This window comes from Tachypleus tridentatus, chromosome 9 (assembly GCF_004210375.1).
Source record: "Tachypleus tridentatus isolate NWPU-2018 chromosome 9, ASM421037v1, whole genome shotgun sequence".
Taxonomy (NCBI): domain Eukaryota; kingdom Metazoa; phylum Arthropoda; class Merostomata; order Xiphosura; family Limulidae; genus Tachypleus; species Tachypleus tridentatus.
This window is the reverse complement of record NC_134833.1, coordinates 153,427,804-153,444,487: the sequence shown is the minus strand read 5'-3', so window position 1 is coordinate 153,444,487 and position 16,684 is coordinate 153,427,804. Positions and strand designations below refer to the sequence as shown.

General features: G+C 36.8%; 1 protein-coding gene across 2 annotated transcripts in view; it reads left to right on the top strand.

Moving 5' to 3' along the window:
* The first annotated feature begins 1,929 nt into the window (after window positions 1–1,929).
* Window positions 1,930–16,684, top strand: part of LOC143226684 (apoptosis-resistant E3 ubiquitin protein ligase 1-like) — a 32,666-nt gene continuing 17,911 nt past the window's right edge. For both annotated transcript variants that reach the window (XM_076457976.1, XM_076457975.1), the window contains exons 1-2: window positions 1,930–1,949; window positions 16,382–16,593. In XM_076457976.1, the coding sequence (XP_076314091.1) occupies window positions 1,945–1,949; window positions 16,382–16,593 (217 nt within the window). In that variant the 5' untranslated portion in view covers window positions 1,930–1,944. The remainder of the gene's footprint in view (window positions 1,950–16,381; window positions 16,594–16,684) is intronic.

Genomic DNA, 16,684 nt, shown 5'->3' with positions numbered 1-16,684 from the left:
TTTCACTGTTTTTAACTAAATTATAGTTTCTTTTTGTTCAAAAGGCAGAAAGCACGTTTGTGTGCGTGTATCAGTGTTATTGTCTTGATATAAGCTTTCCTAGTGCTTGCTTAGATTCCAGACACATTTTTACATCAACATCTCGGAGTTTTAGCACAAACTGGTCGATGCGAATCCTTCGTGGCAACGATATATAACTGGTGTAGAATATACTAAATGTAATATATTTTCTTGTGGGCACGTCAGACTCGAACATCAGACTATTACAGACGAAAAGCCAAATTGCTAAGATTGTTTTGTTTTTTTGTTTCTTTTGAATTTCGCACAAAGCTACTCAAGGGCTATCTGTGCTCGCCGTCCCTAATTTAGCAGTGTAAGACTAGAGGGAAGGCAGCTAATCATCACCATCCATCGCCAATTCTTAGGCTACTCTTTTTACCAACGAATAGTGGGATTGATTGTCACATTATAATGCCCCCACGGCTGAATGGGCGAGCATGTTTGATATCACGGGGATTCGAACCCGCGACCCTCGGATTACGAGTCAAATGCCTTAACCACCTGGTCACGCCGGGCTTAGCGTTAATCTAAATTTTAATTTGTAAATTTTCAAAAACAGCAGTCCCCCTATTGGATCCGAATAGTTTTGAAAGCTGTCGGGATTGTAATTATGAATTCATATAAAACTTGACACGTTTCTTTAAGGGATTGTTAAAAATAAACGTCTACCTGGAAATGTAGTTGTATAGACTTGTATAGACATTGGGACAGTCGTTTAAATGGTTCTTTAAACCAATAATTTACTTTTAGATTTTTTTAAAATATATTGGTATCAGGGATTAGGGTGGTGGGGTATCTCTTAGGACTGACTGCGTGGGTTTACTTGACCATGTACATTTTGTGTACTACTTGTTCCTCGAGTTTCCTCGGGTAAGGAAGAATGTTCCCCGAGTTTCCTTGGATAAGGAAGAATCATTTTTTATTCGCTGTTGTCTTACCTTTTGGAGCAGATAACCTGTTGACTACTCTACAATGTTCTGTTTGTTGTTAGGTTTATCCTCAAATAACGTTTATATTTTCTTCCTTTTCTTCTTTTTTTATCTATTTATAAATAATAAAATACATTCCATGCAAATTTCTGTATCTGTTCTAAGTGATTTTGTTTTACATTTGTGAATTTCGAAGGTTCCCTGACAAAAATATTCAAACACAAACAGTATTTGTGCTAGTTACCCTAGTCTCCGATGGGAGGCAGGGCGAGGATATAATAATAACTGTTTGGGTTCCAGCGTATCTCGAAAACTATTAGACCGATGTGTTTCTTGACACATTAAGGTTGAGACTCATCGTACCAAAAAAAAAAAAAAAAAAAGATCCGGTCCGTTGGTCATTCTCGACCTGAGAAGGATTTTCTGAGTTTTCGAAAGTGCAATTTGACGTCATCCAACAGAAGCGCATGCATTATAGTAAAAAGAACGGTGGAATGTCTCTCACTACACTTGTTAGTGGGTGTATATTGAATATCTTATTAGGGTTAGGAAACCACCTACATTTGGTACTGTATTTGGAGAAAACAAATTTGTTAGGCACGGAAGTTCCAAGAAACTTACATAACAAGTTACGAATGAGATGTTTATTTGAAAGACAAGTTAATGTGTAAGGCTGTAGTTGTGGTTTCAGTTCAGTGATGTAATAACTGATTTCTGACCCCTGGAACGCAGGAACAGTGATTTTACTGGGTGTTCTACTTTTTGTTTTTTATGACTCATACTGTATTAGAATAATTAAATCTAGTGCTTCAGTTGAATGCAGAGCTCGGCCAACTGAAAGGGTAAACTATGTAAACAGTTCCAGATATTGATCTCCGTTTGAGTTCCCTGGGAGCAGACGCATGGAGTCGTACACCCTGTAGAAAGTTTGAACCTGAACCCAAGGAAGAAATATATGATGTACGATCATGGAAAATAGCATTAACAACTGCTACCATTACCTTGTAGCATTAACAACTGCTACCATTACCTTGTAGCATTAACAACTGCTACCATCACCTTGTAGCATTAACAACTGCTACCATCACCTTGTAGCATTAACAACTGCTACCATTACCTTGTAGCATTAACAACTGCTACCATCACCTTGTATAACACATTAATGTTATATATATATGTATTGACTTATCAAGTGGTTTTAAAATAGTTTATCCACATCTGAATGGTAAAAAAGACGATATTTCTTTACCCTATCAGTTTGTTTTTAAATACTTACCTGTGTTGTAGAGGTTATCTGTGTTTGTGTGTAACTTTGTGTTGTAGAGGTTATCTATGTTTGTGTGTACTTACACTGTGTTGTAGAGGTTATCTATGTTTGTGTGTACTTACTCTGTGTTGTAGAGGTTATCTATGTTTGTGTGTACTTACCAGTGTTGTAGAGGTTATCTGTGTTTGTGTGTACTTTGTGTTGTAGAGGTTATCCATGTTTGTGTGTACTTACTCCTGTGTTGTAGAGGTTATCTATGTTTGTGTGTACTTTGTGTTGTAGAGGTTATCCATGTTTGTGCAGTACTTACCCTGTGTTGTAGAGGTTATCCATGTTTGTGTGTACCCCACTCCTGTGCTGTAGAGGTTATCCATGTTTGTGTGCACTTACCTGTGTTGTAGAGGTTATCTATGTTTCAGTGCACCACATCCTGTGTTGTAGAGGTTCATCCATGTTTGTGTGTACTTTGTGTTGTAGAGGCCATCCATGCCTGTGCACTCCACACTGTGTTGTAGAGGTTATCCATGTTTGTGTGCACTTACCCTGTGTTGTAGAGGCTATCCATGCTTGTGTGTACTTACCTGTGCTGTAGAGGTTATCCGTGCTCTGTGTGCACTTACCACCTGTGTTGTAGAGGTTATCCATGTTCTGTGTGCACCCCACTCCAGTTGTAGAGGTTATCCATGTTTGTGTGTACTTCACCTGTGCTGTAGAGGTTATCCATGCTCTGTGCACTCACTCATATGTTGTAGAGGTTATCTATGTTTGTGTGCACCACCTGTGTGCTAGAGGTTATTTATGTTTGTGTGCACCTCACTATACAGTTGTAGAGGCCATCTATGCTTTGTGTGCACTTATTCCTGTGTTGTAGAGGTTATCCATGCTTTGTGTGCACTTACACATATGTTGTAGAGGTTATCCATGTTCAGTGTACTTACCCTGTGCTGTAGAGGTTATCCATGCTTTGTGTGCACTTACCTGTGTTGTAGAGGTTATCTATGTTTGTGTGCACCACTATATGTTGTAGAGGTTATCTATGTTTGTGTGTACTTATTCCTGTGTTGTAGAGGTTATCTATGTTTGTGTGTACTTACTATATGTTGTAGAGGTTATCTATGTTTGTGTGTACTTACTCTGTGTTGCAGAGGTTATCTATGTTTGTGTGTACTTACTCTGTGTTGTAGAGGTTATCTATGTTTGTGTGTACTTACTATATGTTGTAGAGGTTATCTATGTTTGTGTGTACTTACTCTGTGTTGTAGAGGTTATCTGTGTTTGTGTGTACTTTGTGTTGTAGAGGTTATCTATGTTTGTGTGTACTTACACTGTGTTGTAGAGGTTATCTATGTTTGTGTGTACTTTGTCCACCAAGATTTCTCGAGAAAAGCTAAACGGATTTTGACGAAAGTTGAAATACTTTTGGACAATGATCCAACTGAGAAGTGATTAATTTCTGGAGTGTCCACGTTAAAGGTCAAGGTTAGGAAAATAAAAACAGTTTTTCTCACTGTTTTTGCTATATAACTTCATGGGCGTATGTGGAATATTATTCATCACTGTCCTGCCAAAAATGGTCAGTGTCTGTTGAAAACGACGAACATACCGACACATACTCGTATTTTTGGATGGCCGAATACAATCAACGTTCTGGTTATCAAATCGTCATGGGATGGGTTCGCTACAGTGTTATATAATTTATACAGCTAATATTAGTTGAAATTATAATGTTTTACTTTAGTTCGAAATTTGGTTTTATATTATTAACGTAACTTTAGGTGTCTTAGTGTAGCCCGGTATTGTATAGAGTTTTATTTAGGTTGTATAATTAAATTAATTTAATAGATAAAGACGTAAGTAGTAACATCGGGTGCATTAAAAGTTTTATTTGGAGCTTACGGTCGTATTTATTGTTATTAACGTAAATGTTGAGCCGTTATTGTTTTAATTTTATTTGTATAATGAAGCCGAAACACCGTAAATTTCAGCTTCAGTTAAAAAATACAGATGTCGCTGTAAATGTTAACATTTTTATTTCCATTTATACTTGAAGGGCACTGATTTTCTAAAGGGTCGAGATCAATTTGAGTAAACATACTTTACTAAATAATCACGACAGTTCTGATTGTGCAAATAAACGGCACGTTATGGCCACGTAGGAAGGGCGCTCGACTCGCAACCTGAGGGTCGCGGGTTCGAATCTCCGTCCCATTAAACATGTCCACCCTTTCAACCTTGGTGGTATTATAATGTAATAATCAATCCTACTATTCGTTGGTGGTGATAACGACTAGCGAAATTCCCTCTAGTCTTTTACTGCAACATTATGAACGGCTAGTGCATATGTAGCCCTCGTGTAGCTTTGCGCGAAATTCAAAACAATCCAAAGTGTAAATAAAACACTTTGCATTCCAACATTTATAAAGTGTTGCGATTGTTACCGCAAGTGAAAAGATGACGTGGAAGATTTTAATTGGTTTAAATAAGAAAACTGATGTAAAATCGTATAATATTACCGTAATAATATTGTAATAATAGACCAATAGTGAGCTTTTAACATAGTCGTAAGTATTAATAACAGTTACTGATTCACCACTTGTCATTGAATTGCATTCAGATTTAACGTATTGTAAATATAGGTTCACTGGTGAGGCTCTTCAAACCACCGTACAGTTATATACATATATATATAAAGACAAAATGTGTGTTTGTTTGCGTCCTAACTCTTCCCGGCTCGGGCATGGCGAGGTGGATAAGGCACTCGACCCGTAATCCCAGGGTCGCGAGTTCGAATCCCTGTCACACCAAACATGCTCGCCCTTTCATCCGTAGGTGCGTTATAATGTTACAGACAATCCCACTATTCGTTGGTAAAAGAGTAGCCCAAGAGTTGTCGGTGGGTGGTGATGACTAGCTGCCTTTCCGCTAGTCTTACACTGCTAAATTAGGGACGGCTAGCGCAGATAGCCCTCGTATAGCTTTGTGCGAAATTCCAAAAACCAAACTTCTCAGAGCCTATTGGTCCATAATTTGTACGTAAACACTATGAACTGTGAGAAATGTCTTAACCTTTATTTTCATTTTGTAAAGCCAGTTTAATTACTACCAGCCTATTGAATCAATCTCAAACAGTCTTATCAGGTTGACGCTTTGGACAATGTTCAACATTCTAAAAGAGATTCAAGGTCAAAATATGAAAGTTGCTTGGTTGTTTCTCAAACAACCATGGTCAGTGAGGTGTAGGGTGTTGAAGTGTCGGGATCACCTTAAAATACTTAGTTGATAATATATGGAAAACAAGCTGTAAATGTTGTTTTACTTTGTTATACTTTTAAAATTTACAGGTAAAGTTTATGTTCAGGTTATTATTTTGAAATTTGTGATTTCTGTTAAACTTTGTTTTAATTAAGTTTAAACATTTTCTGTCACTTGATGGATATTCTCCATCAGGATATGAAAACTGGTCTTATTGTTTCTGTTTCCCTTCTCCAGGTTTACTGTTGTGAGTTGACACACGACAAATCAAGAAATACACTGGGCTAAGTATTTAATATTATTGTTTTAAACAGGTTGTCTGCTGAATAGTTCGGTGTTACATATTCAAATCCTATATAAATACAGCTTCACTGTGGCAAATAAAACAAAGTTAAAAACACCATGCGTATAGATATTGTAAGACAACTAAAAACACCATACGTATAGATATTGTTAGAGACAACTAAAAACACCATACGTATAGATATTGTAAGACACAACTAAAAACACCATACGTATAGATATTGTTAGAGACAACTAAAAACACCATACGTATAGATATTGTTAGAGACAACTAAAAACACCATACGTATAGATATTGTTAGAGACAACTAAAAACACCATACATATAAATATTGTTGGACACAATTAAAAACTTCATATATATATATATATATACACACGATATTGTTGTGAAGGTACAGTTTCAGTGACGTTCAACTTCCACGTGTGTGTATTTCGTTTCCTTCATCATCATGGGGCCCAACGTGGACCTCTTCTTCCTTACTTGGATTCATTTCGGTGCTTTTATTTCTTCGGAATTTCACGCAAGGCTACACGAGGGCTAGCTGTTCGTAATGTAGAAGGAAAGGTTGTTATTGTTGTATCTTATGCAACAGAAAGCTACACCAGATTTATCTGTGCTTCGCCCACCACGGGTATCGAAACCCGGTTTATAGCGGTAGAAGTCCACAGACGTACCATTGTGTCTCTGGGAGCAACAGTGATGGACTAGTGAAGGAAACTAGTCAACACTACCTACCTCTTCAGATACTACATTACCAACGGATAGTGAGATTGATGGTCTCATTATAACACCCCCACTGTTGAAAGGGCAAGAAATGTTGCGTACACACACGTGAACATAATAATAGATACGGTTTCATGTTAGAAATCGTGTGGCTATGAAACATGAGACATAAAACACTGTATAAGGGCATTCATTAACTTTGCCATTTATTTCATTAAACCACTTCGGTACGTATTTAGTGCTTGTAAAGTTAAAAAAGAAGAAATGAAACACGAAATCGGTTGTAGCGAACAGTATTCTGTGAACAATTCTTTGTTAGAAAGTATGGATTTCTTCTGACGATTATGCTATTTTATTTTTAGTATTATCCACAGAAATCGCGAATTGAAGATTCAAAAACAGGACAACATTTTATCATTTATAAAACATAATATAGACCATTCTTGTCACGTGCAGTATAGTTAGTTAGTGGCCGGTCGTTCCCAGAACGAACTCGTACAGTATTGACCAATCTGAATCCACTTGACAAATCAGTGTACCGAATATATATGGTACGTGATCACTGTACTCGTCTGCTCACGCGAGATGAGAATTAGGGTTAAGTACAAGGGAGGTACCTGGGACTGGTACAGTATGGTGTACATCCAGTAGCCACTGGTAAAGGACTTCCCAATCATCATTGTTATATTTGAGAGACATTCATTGGTGCTGGAAACACGCAAGTTACTTATTCATTCTCGAGAGTCAAGGAGATACCGTTTTACAGTAAAGTAAAGATGAATCGAAAAGAAATTTGATACGTGAAGTTTCTTATATTTTAGTAACGTAATAACTATTTTAGTATTTTGCCTATTTATAGGAGCATATTGTCACAGATGTTTAAATAATAATAGTGTTTTAAGAGAGAATTATGTGGTGCCTGTGCAGGGTTGTCCCCTTGCAGTGGCTTTGTATGTAGTATCCAGAGGTATAGGAGGCAGATTTAAAGTGAAGGAGGCCAAGGTTTATTTGATCGAGTGAAATGTGTGCTATAGGCGCATTCGAATATTAGAGTCGGAATCCAAGGTTAGTCTTAAGAACCTAGAAGCTTTACACTCTTCCTGACTCTAATTTTTTTTCTAAATTTGATGCATTCTTACAGTCGCAAAATATAGAAGATGAAATATTTCTAGTGAAAACTGTACTAACCAGGTAATGTTTCGGATTGCTGTTTTCTTTTCGGCTATACCGCATTTGTTAGATCGTGTAAAAGCACTAGCCCTAAACGCCACCTAAGAATAAAAAGTATATTTTGCTGGCAGTATTTAAATTTTTTATTAGTTTTATTATCTTCTCTGAAGTGATTTATGTCAGCTTTTATTCATTTGACTGGTACAGTTTGACTAACGCACGTCACTTACCAAGCCTAATAAACGTGGTGTGTCACAGAAAATTTATTAAAAGTTGGATACTTTATATTAAAACGATTTCGAATATATTAGCGAGCAAATCACGTGCCAGTTATAGTAACACAATGTGGAGTAGAACTGCATTTTAGCATTGTTTGTGTGATGTCACCGAAAAATTGATGCTTTTGAGAAAGGTGTACATACGCTTGAAATGTAAATGTATTTTCGGATTACGGATTTAAAATTTCCAAGACAGAGATATCCTGTGTATTTAATGGGTTTGGAAAATAAACAAACGTGGATTAACTCAAGAAGCTTGGACTGTCCAGGAAAAGACTTTATAGTAAGTTATATTCCAGTCATGGTTAGCAAATTGTGGTGTATTTTATAGAATACACGAACGCGCAGAAACATTGGTGGCAAAGTTATCCACTGATCTCAAAAATTATCAACATAGGTCTCCTTCTAAAAATCCGAACAAGAAGGTATGTGATCGCCAAGATAAGCATCTGAGTCACACCTCCCACTTAAGTTTCCACAGTTTAAATAGCTGGAGAATGAACGGGTATTCGTGCTGCTTCGTATTAAAACATACCGGTGAAGTCGCCGAACACTTGCCTATAAAATTTTGGTGACTGTACTGTTGAAAGGGACGCTGGGAAATGGTTGTCATAACTAGATGGATTATGAAAAGAATACTAGGAGGAATGATGTGCTTCAGACATTATAACCTTTACGATACAACGGTTTGCAAATTATGCCTTGGAACTATTTTCGAAATGCACTGTCGTTAGATATAACACAACCGAACATGATATGTAATGATGTGATGAGTCTCCAAAAACGGTTTTTAGGTCACGACCTCGATCCTTTATGAGTATATCGGTGGGTATGACTAGTGCTAGTGCTTATGTCTGAAGCTCTCTAAACTACTGTCTCTCTCTTTTGTTTTGCAATGCCTTAACAGTTTTATCGTTATTGTCAATGTATAAAGTTGAAATAAATTGTATGCATACTAATGTATGCAAACATATAAATTAAGAATTTACTAAGTTGCAAAGAAGAAGAGAACGAGGGGTTTTGAAGACCAGCTGTTATACACACACACATACACAGCTGGCCAAAATCTTAAGGCCAATAAACATAAAGAAAAAATATGCATTTTGCGTTGTTAGACTCAACCACTTATTTGAGTAGAGCTTCGAAAGATGAAAATAAGAAAAGGGAAAATAAAAAAAACAAACTTTTTCAGCATTTAATAGGGGGAAATATGAACACTGTGAAAGTAGCCTAAATCCTAGCTGGTCAAAAGTTTAAGACCATACTGAAACAAAGCGTTAATCGGTAAACACAACGAAATTTAGTCATTTGTGTTCAAGCATTAGCGTTGTCAACATCTCTCACTGATATCTCCTGTGTTACATTTGGTAAAAACATGGCAAAGGCTAAAAAGTTGATAGAGTTTGAACGTGGCAGAATTGTTGAGCTGCAAAAGCAAGGTCTCTCTCAAGATGCCATCGGTGGTGAGATTGGGTGTAGTAAAACTTTTGTTGCAAATTTCTTAAAAGACCCTGAGAAATACGGAACGAGAACTTCAAGTGGTCGACCCAAGAAAATTTCGCCGGCGTTGAGCAGGAGGATTCGACGTGTTGTCCGGCAAGATACCAGCCGATCGTCGAACTAGATTAAGTCCCTTACAGACGCAGAATGAAGCTCAAGAACAATAAGATGGCATCTACGAGAGAAAGGCTTTAAAACAGTAAACGTCTTCAAAGGCGACGCCTCCTTCCACATCACGAAACAGCTCGGTTAAACTTTGCTGAGAAGCACCAAACATGGGACGTAGAAAAGTGGAAAAAGGTTTTGCTCTCTGATGAGAAAAAATTTAACCTGGATGGTCCAGATGGCTTCCAACCTTACTGGCACGATAAGAATATCCCACCGGAGACATTTTCTACACGACACAGTGGAGGAGGTTCCATCATGATCTGGGGTGCTTTCTCCTTCCATGGAACAATGGAGCTTCAGGTTATACAGGAGCGTCAAACAGCAGCTGTCTACTACATTGGCATGTTGGAGAGAGAATCCTTATTGGCTCAATGCCCTCGTTTGTGTGGAAATGACTGGATCTTTCACCAGGACAACGCTGCAATCCACAATGCCCGCAGGACAAAGGACTTTTTCATGGCGAATAAAATGATTCTTTTGGACCATCCAGCGTGTTCGCCCGAACTGGGGCCCGGCATGGCCAAGCGTGTTAAGGCGTGCGACTCGTAATCCGTCGCGCCAAACATGCTTGCCCTTTCATCCATGGGGGCAATATAATGCGACGGTCAGTCCTCCATTCGTTGGTAAAAGAGTAGCCCAAGAGTTGGCGGTGGGTGGTGATGACTAGCTGCCTTCCCTCTAGTCTTACACTACTAAATTATGGACGGCTAGCACAGATAGTCCTCGAGTAGTTTTGTGCGAAATTCAAAAAACAAACAAACAAACAAACGCCCGAACTGAACCCCATTGAAAATGTTTGCGGGGTGGATGGCAAGGGAAGTCTATAGAAGTGGACGACAATTCCAAACAGTGCATGATCTTCGTGAAATCATCTTCATCACTTGGAATAACATTTCAGCCAGCCTTCTGCAAACGCTTATATCGACCATGTCAAAGCGAATGTTTGAAGTTATTCGCAATGACGGCCGTCCCACTCACTACTGATACCTCTTGTTGGTCATTTCCTACCCTGTTTAGGACTTCTTTTTGGTATGGTCTTAATATTTTGACCAGCTAGTAATTAGGCTAATTTCATAGTGCTCACATTTTCCCTATTAAATGCTGAAAAAGTTTATTTTTGTTTTCCCTTTTCTTATTTTCATCTTTCGAAGCTCTACTCAAATAAGTGGTTGAGTCTAAGAACGCAAAATGCATATTTTTCTTTGTGTTAATTGAGTTAAGATTTTGGCCAGCAGCGTACATCCCTTCACAGGCTTGGATGCGACTGTATGTCATTACGACTGTGGCACACGTACATCGAAGCATGCCTATATCCTCGGCCCGGCATGGGTAAGTGGTTAAGGCACTCGACTCGTAATCTGAGGGTCGTGGGTTCAAATCCCTGTCACACTAAACATGCTTGCCCTTTCATCCATGGGGGCAATATAATGCGACGGTCAGTCCTCTATTCGTTAATAAAAGAGTAGCCCAAGAGTTGGCAGTGAGCGGTGATGACTAGCTGTCTTCCCTCTAGTCTTACACTGCTAAATTAAGGACGGCTAGCGCAGACACTCCTGGTGTAGCTTTGCGCAAAAAAGGCCTTCAAAAACTCGGATGTGACTTTACGTCATTACTGCTGTGGCACACACACAGTAGAGCGCACTTTGTTCTATGTGAAAATTTGACTACTTTGTCTTGAATAATTGGACTAAATGTATCGATAAATATGTAACTTTATATTTTACCGATTGTGTTCTCCACATCGTCTTTGCCCTTCTCGTTATGGGCTTGATTGGGTATTATATATTATATTGTACTCTTACCGTATTGGATGGTTTTTCACTTATTGATCAGTTGTCGATCTCTGTGCTATTTTCCGATATATATGATTCGTCCTACATCTATTGTATTCTACATTACCAAGCTGTCTGGTTAATTACGGCCTTTATAACAGTAAAGCATGCAACTGTCTTATGTATTTACGTTATGTCAGTAAGCTCAATGTTTTATTTTTAGAGCTCTAGCTGGAAAGCAAATGTACCACGAGCTTTTACCAGTTGTACTTTTTTTATATACTGATGAGTTGATGCTTGATTCAGATTTGGAAAAATAATCTAAGTTTTCCAATACGTTTTTGTTTTTACAATATATGTGAGGACAGCTAGCTTTTCATTGTGATTTTTAATGTAGTCTTCTAATTTGAGTAAAATAAATGCTGACAACTTTCGAGCTACTTGTTGATATATATTATTTATAAATTGTAATTTTACTTTTTTTTATGTATATGCGACAGCGATGAATGTATGATTGATTACCTTGTGTGTACCAGTAACTTACATAATTTGCTTTTTATCAAATTATTCGTTATTTATCGGTAAATTATTAAGATTTGAACCACTTTTCTTATGTTAATTATAAACAAGTGTTTTGTTAAATACACGTAATTCCTCGGATCAACCACTTGATGGATTGTTGTTCTGTGATGTAACCGTTGCCATCTATCCGTGGTAATCGTCACTAACTTATTTTCTCAAAATATTTCAAATTTGAAAAAATAACCGATTTTTAAAATGCTGTTGTAGTCATTACTTGACTGTTTATATTCAAGAACTACAATTTTACTGAAGAGTTACTGGAATATGATGAGACCGACAGGTGAATATTTGTCAGTTCAGATTTTCTTATTTCTTAGATTGTAACTACAGATTGTTTTAAAGATTTCTGATCTTTAAATTCCTTTTAAATTTATTCTTTTGAAAGAAAACTGAAAAGTCTCAGACCACTTAACAATAATAAAAGCGTGTTATTTTTTTAACTACAAGTTAGGCTTTAATAGTTAACAAGTGTTTGATAATAGGCCTAATTTAACTGTACTACAGAACACAACAATTTCACTTGCTAATTTTCTGTCACATGTACAGCAATGTTTTCGAATTTTACTACTGTGTTGAATTACGAACTCAATATTAGGACATCTGAAATAACGAAAGAGCTAACCAATGTACTAAGTGAATGATCAACCCAACACTGGAATGTAAATGGGGAAATATCACACACTTTTGGACTTATTGGGAATGTATGTATTCACAGTCACCAAAAAAACAGGTTGCTTAATGTTACCTACATGAGTTTAAAATAAATATTCACATTAAGATGTTTGTTATGCATACAGACTATCCATGATGTAAGGCTTTCTTTTGTGTAAGTTGTTAAATATGGTAGTATCATCAAAGCAAGTTTGTGGTTGAAAACATTCACATTTTAAAGTGTATACACATACTGTACAAACATAAAGGCTTGGGGTATGCTACTAGTACTGTAGCTTGTTGTACATCATTCTGTCATACTGTCTGTATTCGTGGTGTCGATTCAAGTTTCAGTGAATGGAGCTCATGTTTTACACACAGCTTTTGTACTGGAAATGCATTTTGCTTTCATGTGGGTAGTGTTGTACCATGGTACAGAATTTACGTCTGGGATGTCTGGTGGTACAAATCTCTTATTTGTATTCTTTCTTAGGTGACATCTACAATTCTTAATGGAAACTAGTGGGGTGGCTTATGTTTTATAAGATGCTGGACAGTGTTAGTTTGTGAGATGTTGGGCAGCATTTAGTTTATAAAATGTTTGTCAGCACGTAATTTGTATGATTTATCATAGTTTGTATCATTTTGGATAATATGTAGTTTGTAAGTTGTATGTCAGCATGAAGTTTATAAGTTGTTTGTCAGCATATAGTTTGTAAAGTGTCGGTCAGTATGTAGTTTGTAAGTTGTTTGTCAGCATATAGTTTGTAAAGTGTCGGTCAATATGTAGTTTGTAAGTTGTTTGTCAGTATGTAGTTTGTAAGTTGTTTGTCAGTATATACTTTGAAGGTGTTGGCAGCATGTAGTTTGTAAGGTGTTGGTCAGCGTGTAGTTTATGAATATTCATGTTGGCACAGTTTACAGTAATATAGGTACCATCAACAATATTTGTGCCCAAATGTCTTCAGAACCAACATTTTCCTTCATCTCTACTCTTCAGAATGGTTTCTTCTGACTTGTATTCATCACCCACAAATGCATCTCCATCATCCTGTGATTGTATATCTATATCATTGTTTTGCTTATGGGTGGATTTTGAGTGAATAGTGAAAGTGTTGCTTTTGATTACGACACTTGTACCCACACAGACAGTGCCATCACCTGTACCAGATGATGTTTTACTTTTACTGGAACCAGAACCCTTGCTTCACCTTGAACTATTTATTGCAATATCCTCCATGAAATGCTGTTTCCTGGTTTGACATTTACTTTTGATCATCAGTGTTACACAGGTTTATCACTACTGGTACTAGTGCCATACTGCATCTCTTTGAAAAGGTTAATCACAGCTTCTGACATGGCAGGTAATAGAGTGGTTGGGTAAGCCCTATTATTTTGACGTTTGCTTGTGAACATAACATATTTTGAGGGTGTTAAGGACACATCCTCATGGTTATAAACCCAGCGGTCATATTTGAAAATTCCTTGTAGCCATCATCAATGGCCTCAACACAATTCTTCCCTATTAGAAGATAAACAATTTTTGTGATGGTCTGACTCATTTTCCAGTACCTCTGCTTCTACTTATCTAGTAGCTTCATCCACACTCTTTTAAAAAACCTTATAAAATTCAGTGGTTAGGCTAGATGTATGAACCTTTTCAAAGTACAAGCAAATGTGATGTTAAGGTTGTCTGTAAGTTAGAATATCCCTTGATAGAAGTAACTGGAAAAATAACCACCAATTAAAACCATTGGTTTGGTCAGTTTTCAGTTAATATTAGAAACAAGATGTGTGAAGCCAAACTCTGGAAATTTGAGTAGCTGACCATCCACTTGTATATGTGTGGTATTGACTCTTAGGTTGGCTGCTCTTCATCCATGTTCCATGATACATATGGTGCAAGTGTAAATTCACAACCACAGAACTTCAGAAATGTATTTGCTTTAGGTGCATAACTCCCACATTTGGACATTTAATGCCTTTTTAAAGATGTAAGGTGTGAATCCAGGATCATTACAGAGGTTTTTTCCATCATGGCTAAAGAATTTACTTGGTGGTGTTGGAATTCCATCAGCTTCCAAGGATTTTTTCAGGGTGATTAAAATACAATGATACAACTCCAGGAGTCGCACATTCTGATACTTTGGTACATCTGTTGGCCAGTTTCATTCTTGGAGCACTGTAAAAAAAATTACTCTCTCTCTCTGTTTCTGCAAATAATTCATTACTGTGGCCTGTATATCCGGAGTGTTAAAACGAAAGCCCGACTTACTCACTGTGATAAAACATTGTACAAAGCTTGCTTTTATTTTCTCAAGCTCTCATAATTTTGACTTCCATTATGCGTGAAGCATTTCTCAAAAAATTTAAACAATATATATTAACAGGTGCAGGAAGAAAGCCCTTTCAGATGCATACAGATCTTTCAGTACTGCTGCTGTACAAAGTAAAACATTGTGAGATGATTTCAGTCTTACCCCAAGATAACACATTGCCACCCTGCTTGAAATACAAGTGCTATGGATACCAGCATATAGTGCATAGTGTATTTTATTCTCTCACTATTAAGATAAACCAATATTTCCATTTATTCTGTGCAGAGTAATTGTAACAGCTGGTTGGTCTTTGTGTAACAAGTGGTGTGTTTTGATGTGGGTGAACACCATTGCCAACTAATTAACCACATTACTAAATGAACAAACTAATGCTGAACTTATAATGATTTGTAGTTTGTGTATACATGTTTGTAAATAATGCCGTGTGTGTATATATAGCAAGGGAGAGTTACTAGAATTGAACGATACTGTGAATGTATTGCAGTATAGGATAATAAAATAACCTTACACTCGGGAGTAAAACAATCCCCAAACTCACAAAACTTTTGACAGTTATATTTTGACAGATTGTTGTTAGCATATCCCAGCATATTAACTGGGTAGGTTTTTTACAGTTCACAAAATACATGTTACACAAGTTCGACTTGAAGCCTAACAGATAAATGGCAGGAGTTCCGACTATTTTTCTTCCTAGTTATCCAACAGTGGCAAGCAATGATAACAAGAACTTATGATACGTTTTGGCACGCTTGGATTCTGGAATACTATTCCCTTCTGTAGTGCACACACTTTATAATTTTGTTAAAAAGTCTCTAGTATATGCAGGTATTTACCAGTTTCATCTCAACCAAAACTGAACATTTTTTGTAACACAAAACTCTCAGTGTTAATTGGTGAAGAGGAATGAACTTGTGTGTCGTGTGTTGTGCACTAAACACATTTTAAAAACATGCCAATCTGCAGGCTACCATATTTTATCAGGATTACACTTCAAAATTTAAAAAAATAATCACATCCTACAGAAACATAATTATATAAGTTTAGAAGATTTATAAGGAAATATAATTTCTGCTTCAGGATACAAAAATTATTTGGAATATTCAATAACTTTCATCCTGGCTTACTAAGCAAACATACAAACTGACTGGCTCAGTAATTAATCCACCACTGTAATACATTCATTAACTGGTTATAATTTAACATAATTAACATTCTATACTGGTATTAAAATTATTTTCTGAACTTTAAGCCGTACACTCCTTTATGTGGTATCAAAACTCCCTCTAACCAAAAACAGTAGCATTATAAATATTTAGTAAGAGCAGATATTGTTTTAAGCTGTTTTTTTATAGTTGATATATGAAATGTTCTCATTTCATCTAGTTTAACAAAGTTTGGAATAAATAGTCTTCAAGACATCTGTAAAGAAAAGCATCTTTCCGACACACAATTGTCCAAGACCCTTGGGGTATCCGACTGGGGGCTGTGGCAGGCAGCAGTATCAACCCTACCTTCTTCTAAGAATGACCTGACCAAAGTGACTGAAACAACCTGGAATTCAGTTATTATTGGAGAAAAAACACCATGGGGCTTTGGTAAAAAAACTTGTAACATTATGTATAATTACCAATAGATAAAAAACATCTGTTATTTCACACATTATGTATAATTGCCAATAGATAAAAA